This window comes from Cherax quadricarinatus, chromosome 6 (genome assembly GCF_038502225.1).
Source record: "Cherax quadricarinatus isolate ZL_2023a chromosome 6, ASM3850222v1, whole genome shotgun sequence".
Classification (NCBI taxonomy): domain Eukaryota; kingdom Metazoa; phylum Arthropoda; class Malacostraca; order Decapoda; family Parastacidae; genus Cherax; species Cherax quadricarinatus.
In genome coordinates, this window is record NC_091297.1 from 48,237,985 (window position 1) to 48,254,017 (window position 16,033).

Here is a 16,033-nt window from a genome sequence, read left to right on the forward strand (position 1 = left end):
TAAATTTTCTTATCAAGTCTCAATTGGGCGCAACGTGTCTTCTGAGTGTAATACCAGAAACTATGTAGTGAATATTATTAATATACTTGTTGGTACATAATATACTTGTTGGTACATAATATACTTGTTGGTACATAATATACTTGTTGGTACATAATATACTTGTTGGTACATAATATACTTGTTGGTACATAATATACGTGTTGGTACATAATATACTTGTTGGTACATAATATACGTGTTGGTACATTATATACTTGTAGGTATATATGTGTTGGTACATAATATACTTGTTGGTACATATTGTACTTGTTGGTACATAATATACTTGTTGGTACATAATATACTTGTTGGTACATAATATACGTGTTGGTACATAATATACTTGTTGGTACATAATATACTTGTTTGAACATAATATACTTGTTGGTACATAATATACGTGTTGGTACATAATATACTTGTTGGTACATAATATACTCGTTGGTACATAATATACTTGTTGGTACATAATATACTCGTTGGTACATAATATACGTGTTGGTACATAATATACGTGTTGGTACATAATATACTTGTTGGTACATAATATACTTGTTTGAACATAATATACTTGTTGGTACATAATATACGTGTTGGTACATAATATACTTGTTGGTACATAATATACTCGTTGGTACATAATATACTTGTTGGTACATAATATACGTGTTGGTACATATTGTACTTGTTGGTACATAATATACTTGTTGGTACATAATATACTTGTTGGTACATAATATACTTGTTGGTACATAATATACTTGTTGGTACATAATATACTCGTTGGTACATAATATACTTGTTGGTACATAATATACGTGTTGGTACATATTGTACTTGTTGGTACATAATATACTTGTTGGTACATAATATACTTGTTGGTACATAATATACTTGTTGGTACATAATATACGTGTTGGTACATAATATACTTGTTGGTACATAATATACTTGTTGGTACATAATATACGTGTTGGTACATAATATACTTGTTGGTACATAATATACTTGTTGGTACATAATATACTCTTTGGTACATAATATACTTGTTGGTACATAATATACGTGTTGGTACATATTGTACTTGTTTGGAACATAATACACTTGTTGGTACATAATATACTTGTTGGTACATAATATACCTGTTGGTACATAATATACGTGTTGGTACATAATATACCTGTTGGTACATAATATACTTGTTGGTACATAATATACTTGTTGGTACATAATATACTTGTTGGTACATAATATACTTGTTGGTACATAATATACTTGTTGGTTCATAATATACTTGTTGGTACATAATATACTTGTTGGTACATAATATACGTGTTGGTACATAATATACGTGTTGGTACATAATATACGTGTTGGTACATAATACACTTGTTGGTACATAATGTACTTGTTGGTACATAATATACTTGTTGGTACATAATATACGTGTTGGTACATAATATACGTGTTGGTACATAATACACTTGTTGGTACATAATGTACTTGTTGGTACATAATATACTTGTTGGTACATATTGTACTTGTTGGTACATAATGTACTTGTTGGTACATAATATACTTGTTGGTACATAATATACTTGTTGGTACATATTGTACTTGTTGGTACATAATGTACTTGTTGGTACATAATATACTTGTTGGTACATAATGTACTTGTTGGTACATAATGTACTTGTTGGTACATAATATACTTGTTGGTACATATTGTACTTGTTGGTACATAATGTACTTGTTGGTACATAATATACTTGTTGGTACATATTGTACTTGTTGGTACATAATGTACTTGTTGGTACATAATATACTTGTTGGTACATATTGTACTTGTTTGGTACATAATATACTTGTTGGTACATAAAATACTTGTTGGTACATAATATACTTGTTGGTACATAATGTACTTGTTGGTACATAATATACTTGTTGGTACATATTGTACTTGTTTGGTACATAATATACTTGTTGGTACATAATGTACTTGTTGGTACATAATATACTTGTTGGTACATAATGTACTTGTTGGTACATAATATACTTGTAGGTACATAATATCACTGATAATGCAAAAGCCATCCATGTTCTCCTTGTTATTTAACATCACATGGGATGGGTTATATTCGTAGCGTTGAAATGTGTCAGCCTGAACTGGAAGACTTCAAAACCATGGCAAGTGAGTTGTAGGACTCACTTGCCAAGGCAGGTGAGTCCAAGGACTCACCTGCCTTGGATTCAAAACTACCATCCGTTTCCTGATCTGTCTGTAATCATTTTATTGCGGTTTCATGTGTTGTTGGACATTTCGGTGGTACATTGAGTATACAGTATATCACTGTGGATAGTAAACATAGCGGATAGCTATTGTACGACTATCCACAGTTCAACTCTGTGGCCTCCTGGGTGTTTTCCAAACGCATAATCTAGCTCCTGGCACCTCAACCTGCCTGCCAGGGGCAGACCAACTGTCTCTTGCTAACAGAACGGAAGGGAGGAGGGGGCAGCATCAAGGTTTCACCGTGTTTGGTGCTGGACTCCCACATGGGTTTAGTGCTTTGCTGAGCTCTGACGAGGATGTGTGATGAAGTGTTGTTGTGTGTGTACAGGATGGCTCGCCAGTGATGAAGGTGCTGCATCTGGCGGACACGCACTTCGACCCTTACTACCTGCCTGGCAGCAACGCTGAGTGTGACGAGAAGTTCTTCTGCTGCAGAGCTGAGAGTGGTAAGTGCTACGCTCACTGCTAGGATCACCTGAGAGTGGTAAGTGCTACGCTCACTGCTAGGATCACCTGAGAGTGGTAAGTGCTACGTTCACTGCTAGGATCACCTGAGAGTGGTAAGTGCTACGCTCACTGCTAGGATCACCTGAGAGTGGTAAGTGCTACGCTTACTGCTAGGATCACCTGAGAGTGGTAAGTGCTACGCTCACTGCTAGGATCACCTGAGAGTGGTAAGTGCTACGCTCACTGCTAGGATCACCTGAGAGTGGTAAGTGCTACGCTCACTGCTAGGATCACCTGAGAGTGGTAAGTGCTACGTTCACTGCTAGGATCACCTGAGAGTGGTAAGTGCTACGTTCACTGCTAGGATCACCTGAGAGTGGTAAGTGCTACGCTCACTGCTAGGATCACCGGAGAGTGGTAAGTGCTACGTTCACTGCTAGGATCACCTGAGAGTGGTAAGTGCTAAGCTCACTGCTAGGATCACCTGAGAGTGGTAAGTGCTACGTTCACTGCTAGGATCACCTGAGAGTGGTAAGTGCTACGCTCACTGCTAGGATCACCTGAGAGTGGTAAGTGCTACGCTCACTGCTAGGATCACCTGAGAGTGGTAAGTGCTACGTTCACTGCTAGGATCACCTGAGAGTGGTAAGTGCTAAGCTCACTGCTAGGATCACCTGAGAGTGGTAAGTGCTACGTTCACTGCTAGGATCACCTGAGAGTGGTAAGTGCTACGTTCATTGCTAGGATCACCTGAGAGTGGTAAGTGCTACGCTCACTGCTAGGATCACCTGAGACTGGTAAGTGCTACGCTCACTGCTAGGATCACCTGAGAGTGGTAAGTGCTACGCTCACTGCTAGGATCACCTGAGAATAGTAAGTGCTACGTTCACTGCTAGGATCACATGAGTGGTAAGTGCCACGCTTACTGCTAGGATTACCTGAGAGTGGCAAGTGCCACGCTTACTGCTAGGATTACCTGAGAGTGGCAAGTGCCACGATTACTGCTAGGATCACCTGAGAGTGATAAGTGCTACGCTTACTGCTAGGATTACCTGAGAGTGGTAAGTGCCACGGTTACTGCTAGGATCACCTGAGAGTGATAAGTGCTACACTCACTGCTAGGATCAGCTGAGAGTGGTAAGTGCCACGCTTACTGCTAGGATCAGCTGGCAGTAATTGATGCTACGTTCACTGCTAGGATGAGCTGACAGTGGTTAGTGCTACGCTCAGTGCTAGGATCATCTGAGAGTGGTTGGTGCTATGCTCGTCGCTAGGGTCAGCTGACAGCGGTTGGTGCTACGTTCACCGCGAGGATCAGCTGACAGTGGTTGGTGCTACTCTCACTGCTAGGATCCGCTGAGAATGGTTGGTGCTGTGCTCACCGCTAGTTTCAGCTGACAGTGGCTGGTGCTACGCTCACTGCTAGGATCCGCTGAGAATGGTTGGTGCTGTGCTCACCGCTAGGGTCAGCTGACAGTGGTTGGTGCTATGCTTACTGCTAGGAACAGCTGAGAGTGGTTGGTGCTGTGCTCACTGCTAGGGTCAGCTGACAGTGGTTGGTGCTACGCTCTCTGCTAGGATCAGCTGACAGTGGTTGGTGCTACGCTCACTGCTAGGATCAGCTGACAGCCATTGGTGCTATGCTCACTGCTAGAATCACCTGAGAGTGGTTGGTGCTACGCTTACTGCTAGGATCACCTGAGAGTGGCTGATGCTACGCTCACCGCTAGGGTCAGTTGAGTGGGGTTGGTGCTACGCTCACTGCTAGGATCAGCTGAGAGTGGCTGGTGCTGTGCTCACCACTAGGGTCAGCTGACAGTGGTTGGTGCTACGCTCACTACTGGGGTCAGCTGAGAGTGGTTGGTGCTACGCTCACTGCTAGGGTCAGCTGACAGTGGTTGGTGCTACGCTAACTGCTAGGATCAGCTGACAGTGGTTGGTGCTACGTTCACCGCTAGGATCAGCTGACAGTGGTTGGTGCTGCGCTCATCGCTAGTTTCAGCTGACAGTGGCTGGTGCTACGCTCACTGCTAGGATCAGCTGAGAATGGTTGGTGCTGTGCTCACTGCTAGGGTCAGCTGACAGTGGTTGGTGCTACACTCACTGCTAGGATCAGCTGAGAGTGGTTGGTGCTACGCTCTCTGCTAGGATCAGCTGACAGTGGTTGGTGCTACGCTCTCTGCTAGAATCAGCTGACATTGGTTAGTGCTACGCTCACTGCTAGGATCAGCTGACAGTGGTTGGTGCTACGCTCTCTGCTAGAATCAGCTGACATTGGTTAGTGCTACGCTCAATGCTAGGATCAGCTGAGAGTGGCTGGTGCTGTGCTCACCACTAGGGTCAGCTGACAGTGGTTGGTGCTACGCTCACTACTGGGGTCAGCTGAGAGTGGTTGGTGCTACGCTCACTGCTAGGATCAGCTGACAGTGGTTGGTGCTACGCTAACTGCTAGGATCAGCTGACAGTGGTTGGTACTACGCTCACTGCTAAGATCAGCTGACAGTGGTTGGTGCAACGCTCACTGCTAGGGTCAGCTGACAGTGGTTGGTGCTACGCTAACTGCTAGGATCAGCTGACAGTGGTTGGTGCTACGCTCACTGCTAAGATCAGCTGACAGTGGTTGGTGCAACGCTCACTGCTAGGATCAGCTGACAGTGGTTGGTGCTATGCTCACTGCTAGGGTTAGCTGACAGTGGTTGGTGCTTCGCTCACTGCTAGGATCAGCTGACAGTGGTTGGTGCCACGCTCACTGTTAGAATCAGCTGAGAGTGGTTGGTGCTACGCTCACTGCTAGGATCAGCTGACAGTGGTTGGTGCTACGCTCACTGCTAGGATCAGCTGACAGTGGTTGGTGCCACGCTCACTGTTAGGATCAGCTGACAGTGGTTGGTGCCACGCTCTCTGTTAGAATCAGCTGAGAGTGGTTGGTGCTAGGCTCACTGCTAGGATCAGCTGACAGTGGTTGGTGCTACGCTCACTGCTAGGATCAGCTGACAGTGGTTGGTGCCACGCTCACTGTTAGAATCAGCTGAGAGTGGTTGGTGCTACGCTCACTGCTAGGATCAGCTGACAGTGGTTGGTGCTACGCTCACTGCTAGGATCAGCTGACAGTGTTTGGTGCCACGCTCACTGTTAGAATCAGCTGAGAGTGGTTGGTGCTACGCTCACTGCTAGGATCAGCTGAGAGTGGTTGGTGCTACGCTCACTGCTAGGATCAGCTGACAGTGGTTGGTGCCATGCTCACTGCTAGGATCAGCTGACAGTGGTTGGTGCTACGCTTACTGCTAGGATCAGCTGAGAGTGGTTGGTGCTACGCTCACTGCTAGGGTCAGCTGACAGTGGTTGGTGCGACCCTCACTGCTAGGATCAGCTGACAGTGGTTGGTGCTACGCTCACTGCTAGAATCAGCTGAGAGTGGTTGGTGCTACGCTCACTGCTAGAGTCAGCTGACAGTGGTTGGTGCCACGCTCACTGCTAGGATCAGCTGACAGTGGTTGGTGCTACACTCACTGCTAGGGTTAGCTGACAGTGGTTGGTGCTTCGCTCACTGCTAGGATCAGCTGAAAGTAGTTGGTGCCACGCTCACTGCTAGGATCAGCTGAGAGTGGTTGGTGCTACGCTCACTGCTAGGATCAGCTGACAGTGGTTGGTGCCACGCTCACTGCTAGGATCAGCTGAGAGTGGTTGGTGCTACGCTCACTGCTAGGATCAGCTGACAGTGGTTGGTGCCACGCTCACTGCTAGGATCAGCTGACAGTGGTTGGTGCTACGCTCACTGCTAGGATCAGCTGAGAGTGGTTGGTGCTACGCTCACTGCTAGGATCAGCTGACAGTGGTTGGTGTCATGCTCACTGCTAGGATCAGCTGACAGTGGTTGGTGCCACGCTCACTGCTAGGATCAGCTGACAGTGGTTGGTGCTACGCTCACTGCTAGGATCAGCTAACAGTGGTTGGTGCCACGCTCACTGCTAGGATCAGCTGACAGTGGTTGGTGCTACGCTCACTGCTAGGATCAGCTAACAGTGGTTGGTGCCATGCTCACTGCTAGGATCAGCTGACAGTGGTTGGTGCTACGCTCACTGCTAGGATCAGCTGACAGTGGTTGGTGCCATGCTCACTGCTAGGATCAGCTGACAGTGGTTGGTGCCACGCTCACTGCTAGGATCAGCTGAGAGTGCTTGGTGCTACGCTCACTGCTAGGATCAGCTGAGAGTGGTTGGTGCTACGCTCTCTGCTAGGGTCAGCTGACAGTGGTTGGTGCCACGCTCACTGCTAGGATCAGCTGAGAGTGCTTGGTGCTACGCTAACTGCTAGGATCAGCTGACAGTGGTTGGTGCTACGCTCATTGCTAGGATCAGCTGAGAGTGCTTGGTGCTACGCTAACTGCTAGGATCAGCTGACAGTGGTTGGTGCCACGCTCACTGCTAGGATCAGCTGAGAGTGCTTGGTGCTACGCTAACTGCTAGGATCAGCTGACAGTGGTTGGTGATACGTTGACTCTTTTCGGGTCACCCTGCCGTCTCCCACCGAGGCAGGGTGACCCGAAAAAAGAAAAGCTTTTACGATCATTTACACTATGACTGTCTTCTCAGAAGCGCGCAGATACTGCAGTTTAGATGTCCCTCTAACAGGAAATGTCCAAAACCCCTCCTTTACAGTGCAGACACTATACTTTCCACCTCCAAGATTCAAGTCCGGCTAACCGGTTTTCGTAAATCCCTTCACAAAATATTACCCTACTCACACTCCAACAGCTCGTCAAGTCCCAAAAAACATTTGTCTTCACTCTTCTCTAACACTCTCACTCATACCTGTTGTGTGTCCAAGCTCCTTACACACAAAACCTCCTCTACCCCCTCTCTCCATCCTTTCCTAGGATGACCTCTACATCGCCTTCCCTCTCATAAACATTTATACACACTCCAAGTCATTCTATTTTGCTCCAACTTCTCTAAATGACCAAACTACCTCAACAACCCCTCTTCAACCCTTTGAGTAATACTGAAGAATAATAATATATATATATATATATATATATAAGAACATAAGAAAGAAGGAACACTGCAGGCCTACTGGCCCATGCGAGGCAGGTCCAAGTCTCCTATCGGCTTAAGCCAATGCCCCAATCTAGTCAGGTCAGGTCACATTCATTTAAGGAAGGAACACGGCAACTGACCTAGTAGCACAAGCTAGTCAGGACCAACTCACACCCACCCACACCCACTCATGTATTTATCTAACCTATTTTTAAAACTACACAACGTTTTAGCCTCTATAACTGTATTCGGGAGTTTGTTTCACTCATCCACAACTCTATTACCAAACCAGTGCTTTCCTATATCCTTCCTGAATCTGAATTTTTTCAACTTAAAACCATTGCTGCAAGTCCTGTCTAGGCTAGATATTTTCAGCACGCTATTTACATCCCCTTTATTTATCACTGTCTTCCATTTATACACCTCAATCATATCATCCCTAATTCTACACCTTTCTAGAGAGTGCAGATTCAGGGTCCTCAGTCTATCCTCATAGGAAAGATTTCTGATACATGTGATCAACTTTTTCATCCTTTGTACGTTTTCCAGAGCATTTATATCCATTCTGCAATACGGTGACCAAAACTGAGCAGCAGTCTAAATGAGGCCTAACCAAGGATATATAGAGTTGAAGAACAACCTGAGGACTCCTATTATTTATGTTTTTTGATATGAAGCCAAGAATTCTGTTAGCTTTATTGCGAACACTTATGCACTGTTGTCATGGTTTCAGATTACTGCTAACCAGAACTCCTAAATCTTTTTCGCAATCCGTAATTTTCAGATCTACATTATTTAGTTTATATGTGGCATGGTTATTTTTCTGTCCAACATTTACAGCTTTGCATTTGTCTATATTAAACTGCATCTGCCACTTCTCCGACCACTGCATCAGTCTATTTAACTCTTCCTGGAGTGCTCTGATGTCCTCGCCAGGATGAATTCGACGGCCTATTTTGGTGTCATCTGCAAACTTGCTTATGTCGCTCTTTATGCCCTCATCAATGTCGTTTATGTAGATTGTGAACAACAGGGGGCCCAGCACTGACCCCTGTGGAACACTGCTCGTGGCGCTTCCCCATTCTGATTTCTCCCTATTTATGCAAACTTTCTGCTGCCTATTTGCGAACCATGCCTCTACCCAGGAAAAAAATTTCTCCTCCTATTCCATGTGCCTTAATTTTCCTCAGTAGTCTCTGACGTGGGACCCTGTCAAAAGCCTTACTGTAGTCCTTATACACAATATCACATTCATTACCATGATCTACCTCCTCAAATGCCTTAGTGAAAAAATTTAATAAATTCGTAAGGCAGGAACGCCCCTTTCTAAAACCATGCTAAGATTCGTTGATTAATTTATGCTTTTCAAGGTGACTACGAACTGCCTCGGCAATTATTGATTCCATAAATTTTCCCACTATGGAGGTAAGGCTTATTGGTCTATAGTTCGAAGCCAAGGACCTGTCACCTGCTTTGAAAATAGGTATCACATTTACCATTTTCCACTTATCTGGCACCATGCCAGTTTGTAGTGATATGTTGAAAAGATTAGCCAAAGGTGTGCTAAGCTCCTCTTTACATTCCTTTAGAACCCTTGCATACAGTTCATCAGGGCCTGGGAATTTGTTAGGTTTTAATTTATTTATTTGCCTAAGGACCATGTCACTTGTGACCCTAATCGTGCATAGTTTATTATCGTCCTGTTCTACATTATTATTTCTGGAATATCGCTAGTATCTTCCTGTGTAAAAACTGAGAGGAAGTATGTGTTAAAAATCTGCACATTTCCTTACCACTGTCCGTGAGCTGACCTGAGTAACTTTTAAGTGGGCCTATCTTATCCCTGATCTTACTTCTGTATACCTGAAAGAATCCATTTGGGTTAGTCTTCGATTATCATGCAACTTTAACTTCATAATCTCTTTTTGCTTTTCTTATTCCCTTTTTTGTGTATCTCTTTAACTGAATATATTGATTTCTCAATTGCCCCTCTCTTCTTTTGATTTGCCTACATGTGCCTTTCTTTTGACCATTGAGATGTTTTAATCTATTGTTCATCCATTTAGGATCAATTTTGTTTGATCTGATATTCCTATTTGGAACATGAGTTGTCTGAGCAGCTAGAACTATGCCCTGGAAAACGTCATATCAGCAATCATCACCACCTACCTGACCCATAGTCAGGTCATTCCAGTTCAGCTCATCCAAGTAATTTTTCAGTTCTATGAAATCAGCCAAGCGGAAGTCAGGGACAGAGACTTGATTGTCATTATTATGGGAATTCCATGATATATTAAAACTGAGTGATTTGTGACCACTTTCCCCAAGCTCATCATTAACCTCAAGATTATTAATTAGCGTTTCCCTGCTGGCAAAAAACAATTCAAGCAGGTTATTTCCTCTAGTTGGTTCTGTCAAAAACTGTTTTAAAAACAATCCTGAATCGTGTCAAGAAAGTCACTTAACTCTAAATTTCCTGTCAAATTGCTCCAGTCAATCTGTCTATAGTTGAAATCTCCCATTAGCACATTTTCGTATGTAGATACCTTATGAATTTCGTTCCATAGAAGTTTACTGCACTCCCTATCAAGATTTGGGGCCCTGTAAATCACACCTAAAATTAGTTTTTCACGGCCCTCAAGAAGCTGTAACCAGATTCAGTGGCTGATGCTTCTAATTTTATATCTTGTCTAACACAATTTAAATTGTCTGTGGCTTACATAGCTACTCCACCACCCTTCCTGTTGACCCTGTCAGTGTGAAATGATTTATAGCCTTGTACCTGGAGTCTACCTGGAGGGCATTCCGGGGATCAACGCCCCCACGGCTCATTTATCTTATTTTTTACACTCCTGCTATTAGTATAGTAAACCTTAAGGGAGCTAGTCCCTTGCTGCCCTCTGCTGTCTCCCTTTGTTTGCTGACCTGACCTATTGTCTTTATTTATAACTTCATGATGAATGTCTTTTATACATTTGCTGTTTTCAACCCAAGTGTTGCAACCTGCCTGTTTCCCACACACACACACATACCTCTATCTTCTATCAGTTTAAAATCCTAGGCATTTCAGCAATGGCCCTCTCGATCGAGTTGCAAGTGCCACCACCCCTGACCCAGAGAGATGAACCCCATCCTTTGCATACATATCATGTTTGCCATAAAAGTTGTCGTAGTTGTCAATGAATGGGATTGCAAGTTTCTTGCAGTATCTGTCTAGCAAGCAATTTGCACCAATTGCCCTGGACAACAATTCATTGCCCACTCCCCTTCTAGGCAAGATGCTACATATGATTGGGCCCCTTCCTTAGACTTTATGAAGTCTATAGCTGACCTGTACTTATCCAGCAGCTCTTCTCTCCTACCCCTCCCAGTATCATTTCCACCAGCACTGAGACAGATAATAGGCTTGTTCCCATTACCTGATATGATATTATCCAACCTGTGGACTATGTCACTAACACCAGCTCTAGGGAAGCACACTCCATCTCTTACCTTCTTATTCCTATTACAGAAAGCATGGTCCATATATCTTACCTGTGAGTCACCAACCACAAGTATGCGCTTACGTCTATTTGCAGGGAAAGTAGTACCTTTACCTTCACTGGCCACTAAAGCACACTCATCCTGAAGAACAGAGAAGCGATTTCCTACCTTCAAATCTTCTCTCTTTCTTTATTTTGATGCTCTTCCCATTACTGGGAACCACTTGCCACTTGTAGCAAGTGCTGGACTGCACCTCACTGCTGGTAGCCGTTGCTACCTCCCCACCTACAGCCTCCTCACAGCGAGTGACAGACTGCACCTCACTGCTGGTAGCCTCATTCCCCTCCAGCATTCCAGCCACCCCACACTCACTCCCAAACCTATTGAGGTAAACCTCCAGGCTCCTAATTTCCTCCTGGAGAAGCAAGACTTCCTCCTTCAACTCTCCAACCTAGGATTTTAAAACACTGCAAAAGCAAGTCATGGTTTTGTAACCGTCCACACTAATCCCCAAAGCAGATCAGGGTCTGTGACCTCACGTGACGACTGACCACTGACCACTGTGTGTGTGTGTGTGTGTGTACTCACCTATTTGTACTCACCTATTTGTGGTTGCAGGGGTCGATTCATAGCTCCTGGCCCCCTCTGTGTGTGTTTGTGTGTGTGTGTGTGTGTGTGTGTGTGTGTGTGTGTGTGTGTGTGTGTGTGTGTATGTGTGTGTGTGTGTGTGTGTGTCTGTCTGTCTGTCTGTCTGTCTGTGTGTATGTGTGTACTCACCTAATTGTGGTTGCAGGGGTCGAGACCAAGCTCCTGGCCCCGTCTCTTCACTAACCGCTACTGGGTCTTCCCTCTCCCTGCTCCATGAACTTTGTCATACCTCATCTTAAAACTATGTATAGTTCCTGCCTCCACTACATCGCTTGCCAGACTATTCCACTTACTAACTACTCTGTGGCTGAAGAAATACTTCCTAACATCCCTTTGACTCATCTGAGTCTTCAACCTCCAATTGTGACCCCTTGTTTCTGTGTCGCATCTCTGGAACATCTGATCTCTGTCCACCTTCTCTATTCCACGCAGTATTTTGTATGTCGTTATCATGTCTCCTCTAACCCTCCAATCCTCCAGTGTCGTCAGACCGATTTCCATTAACCTTTTCACTTTCTCCAATTTCTTGACATGCTTGACCAGGTGTGGGTTCCAAACTGGTGCTGCATACTCCAGTATGGGCCTGACGTACACGGTGTACAGTGTCTTGAACGATTCCTTACTGAGGTATCGGAACGCTATTCTCAGGTTTTCCAGGCACCAATATGCTGCAGCAGTTATCTGGTTGATGTGTGCTTCTGGAGACATGCTCGGTATTATACTCACCCCGAGATATTTCTCCTTGAGTGAGGTTTGCGGTCTTTGTCCACCTAAGATAAGATAAGATTTCGTTCGGATTTTTAACCCCAGAGGGTTAGCCACCCAGGATAACCCAAGAAAGTCAGTGCGTCATCGAGGACTGTCTAACTTATTTCCATTGGAGTCCTTAATCTTGTCCCCCAGGATGCGACCCACACCAGTCGACTAACACCCAGGTACCTATTTGCTGCTAGGTGAACAGGACAACAGGTGTAAGGAAACGTGTCGAATGTTTCCACCCGCCGGGAATCGAACCCGGGCCCTCCGTGTGTGAAGCGGGAGCTTTAGCCACCAGGCCACCAGGCCACCTAGCCTATACTCTGTCTGCGGTCTTCTCTGCTCTTCCCCAATTTTCATGACTTTGCATTTGGCGGGGTTAAATTCGAATAGCCAGTTGCTGGACAACGTGTCCAGCCTGTCCACGTCTCTTTGTAGTCCTGCCTGATCTTCATCTACCAGTACTCACCTAGTTGTACTCACCTAGTTGAGGTTGCGGGGGTCGAGTCCGAGCTCCTGGCCCCGCCTCTTCACTTATCGCTACTAGGTCACTCTCCCTGAGCCGTGAGCTTTATCATACCTCTGCTTAAAGCTATGTATGGATCCTGCCTCCACTACATCGCTTCCCAAACTATTCCACTTACTGACTACTCTGTGGCTGAAGAAATACTTCCTAACATCCCTGTGATTCATCTGTGTCTTCAGCTTCCAACTGTGTCCCCTTGTTACTGTGTCCAATCTCTGGAACATCCTGTCTTTGTCCACCTTGTCAATTCCTCTCAGTATTTTGTATGTCGTTATCATGTCCCCCCTATCTCTCCTGTCCTCCAGTGTCGTCAGGTTGATTTCCCTTAACCTCTCCTCGTAGGACATACCTCTTAGCTCTGGGACTAGTCTTGTTGCAAACCTTTGCACTTTCTCTAGTTTCTTCACGTGCTTGGCTAGGTGTGGGTTCCAAACTGGTGCCGCATACTCCAATATGGGCCTAACGTACACGGTGTATAGGGTCCTGAACGATTCCTTATTAAGATGTCGGAATGCTGTTCTGAGGTTTGCTAGGCGCCCATATGCTGCAGCAGTTATTTGGTTGATGTGCGCTTCAGGAGATGTGCCTGGTGTTATACTCACCCCAAGATCTTTTTCCTTGAGTGATGTTTGTAGTCTCTGACCCCCTAGACTGTACTCCATCTGCGGTCTTCTTTGCCCTTCCCCAATCCTCATGACTTTGCACTTGGTGGGATTGAACTCCAGGAGCCAGTTGCTGGACCAGGTCTGCAGCCTGTCCAGATCCCTTTGTATTTCTGCCTGGTCTTCGATCGAATGAACTCTTCTCATCAACTTCACGTCATCTGCAAACAGTGACACCTCGGAGTTTATTCCTTCCGTCATGTCGTTCACAAATACCAGAAACAGCACTGGTCCTAGGACTGACCCCTGTGGGACCCCACTGGTCACAGGTGCCCACTCTGACACCTCGCCTCGTACCATTACTCTCTGCTGTCTTCCTGACAAGTATTCCCTGATCCATTGCAGTGCCTTCCCTGTTATTCCTGCTTGGTCCTCCAGTTTTTGCACTAATCTCTTGTGTGGTACTGTGTCAAACGCCTTCTTGCAGTCTAAGAAAATGCAATCCACCCACCCCTCTCTCTCTTCTCTTACTGCTGTCACCATGTCATAGAACTCCAGTAGGTTTGTGACACAGGATTTCCCGTCTCTGAAACCATGTTGTCTGCTGGTGATGAGATCATTCCTTTCTAGATGTTCCACCATTCTTCTCCTGACAATCTTTTCCATGATTTTGCATGCTATACATGTCAGTGACACTGGTCTGTAGTTTAGTGCTTCATGTCTGTCTCCTTTTTTAAAGATTGGTACCACATTTGCTGTCTTCCATGCCTCAGGCAATCTCCCTGTTTCGATAGATGTACTGAATATTGTTGTTAGGGGTACACATAGCGCCTCTGCTCCCTCTCTCAGGACCCATGGAGAGATGTTATCTGGCCCCATTGCCTTTGAGGTATCTAGCTCACTCAGAAGCCTCTTCACTTCTTCCTCGGTTGTGTGTACTGTGTCCAGCACATGGTGGTGTACCCCACCTCTCCGTCTTTCTGGAGCCCCTTCTGTCTCCTCTGTGAACACTTCTTTGAATCTCTTGTTGAGTTCCTCACATACTTCACTGTCATTTCTTGTTGTCTCTCCTCCTTCCTTCCTTAGCCTGATTACCTGGTCTTTGACGGTTGTTTTCTTCCTGATGTGGCTGTATAACAGCTTCGGGTCAGATTTGGCTTTTGCTGCTATGTCGTTTTCATATTGACGTTGGGCCTCCCCTCTTATCTGTGCATATTCGTTTCTGGCTCTACGACTGCTCTCCTTATTCTCCTGGGTCCTTTGCCTTCTATATTTCTTCCATTCCCTAGCACACTTGGTTTTTGCCTCCTTGCATCTTTGAGTGAACCATGGACTCATCCTGGCTTTTTCATTATTCCTGTTACCCTTGGGTACAAACCTCTCCTCAGCCTCCTTGCACATTGTGACTACATATTCCATCATCTCATTAACTGGTTTCCCTGCCAGTTCTCTGTCCCACTGAACCTCATTCAGGAAGTTCCTCATTCCTGTGTAGTCCCCTTTCCTGTAGTTTGGTTTCATTCGTCCTGGCCTTCCTGCTTCCCCCTCCACTTGTAGCTCTACTGTGTATTCGAAGCTCAAAACCACATGATCGCTGGCCCCAAGAGGTCTTTCATATGTGATGTCCTCAATATCTGCACTACTCAAGGTGAATACTAAGTCCAGTCTTGCTGGTTCATCCTCTCCTCTCTCTCTTGTAGTGTCCCTTACGTGTTGGTACATGAAGTTTTCCAGTACCACCTCCATCATCTTAGCCCTCCATGTATCTTGGCCCCCATGTGGCTCCAAGTTCTCCCATTCGATCTCCTTGTGGTTAAAGTCGCCCATGATCAGGAGCTTTGCCCTACATGTATGAGCTCTTCTGGCCACTGCAGCCAGTGTGTCAACCATCGCTCTATTGCTCTCGTCATACTCTTGCCTTGGCCTCCTGCTGTTCTGTGGTGGGTTATACATCACTGCAATTATCACCTTGGGACCTCCAGAGTGAAGCGTTCCCGCTATGCAATCACTTTCTTCTCCGCTGTCTCCTCTCTCCAGCTCATCAAAATTCCATCGGTGTTTGATCAGCAATGCCACTCCTCCCCCCCCCTGTTCCTTCTGTCTTTCCTCAGGATCTGGTATCCCGTTGGGAAGATGGCATCTGTTATCATACCTGTAAGTTTGGTTTCTGTGATTGCTATGATGTCTGGTGATGCCTCTT

The 16,033-nt window shown here is 45.3% G+C and overlaps 1 protein-coding gene across 1 annotated transcript in view; it reads left to right on the forward strand.

Annotated features, from left to right (window-relative positions):
• The window catches only part of LOC128694469 (sphingomyelin phosphodiesterase), a 162,859-nt gene that overhangs the window by 89,048 nt on the left and 57,778 nt on the right, over positions 1-16,033 (forward strand). Inside the window, exon 5 of the mRNA XM_070081535.1 lies at positions 2,664-2,781. Within this exon, the coding sequence (XP_069937636.1) occupies positions 2,664-2,781 (118 nt within the window). The remainder of the gene's footprint in view (positions 1-2,663; positions 2,782-16,033) is intronic.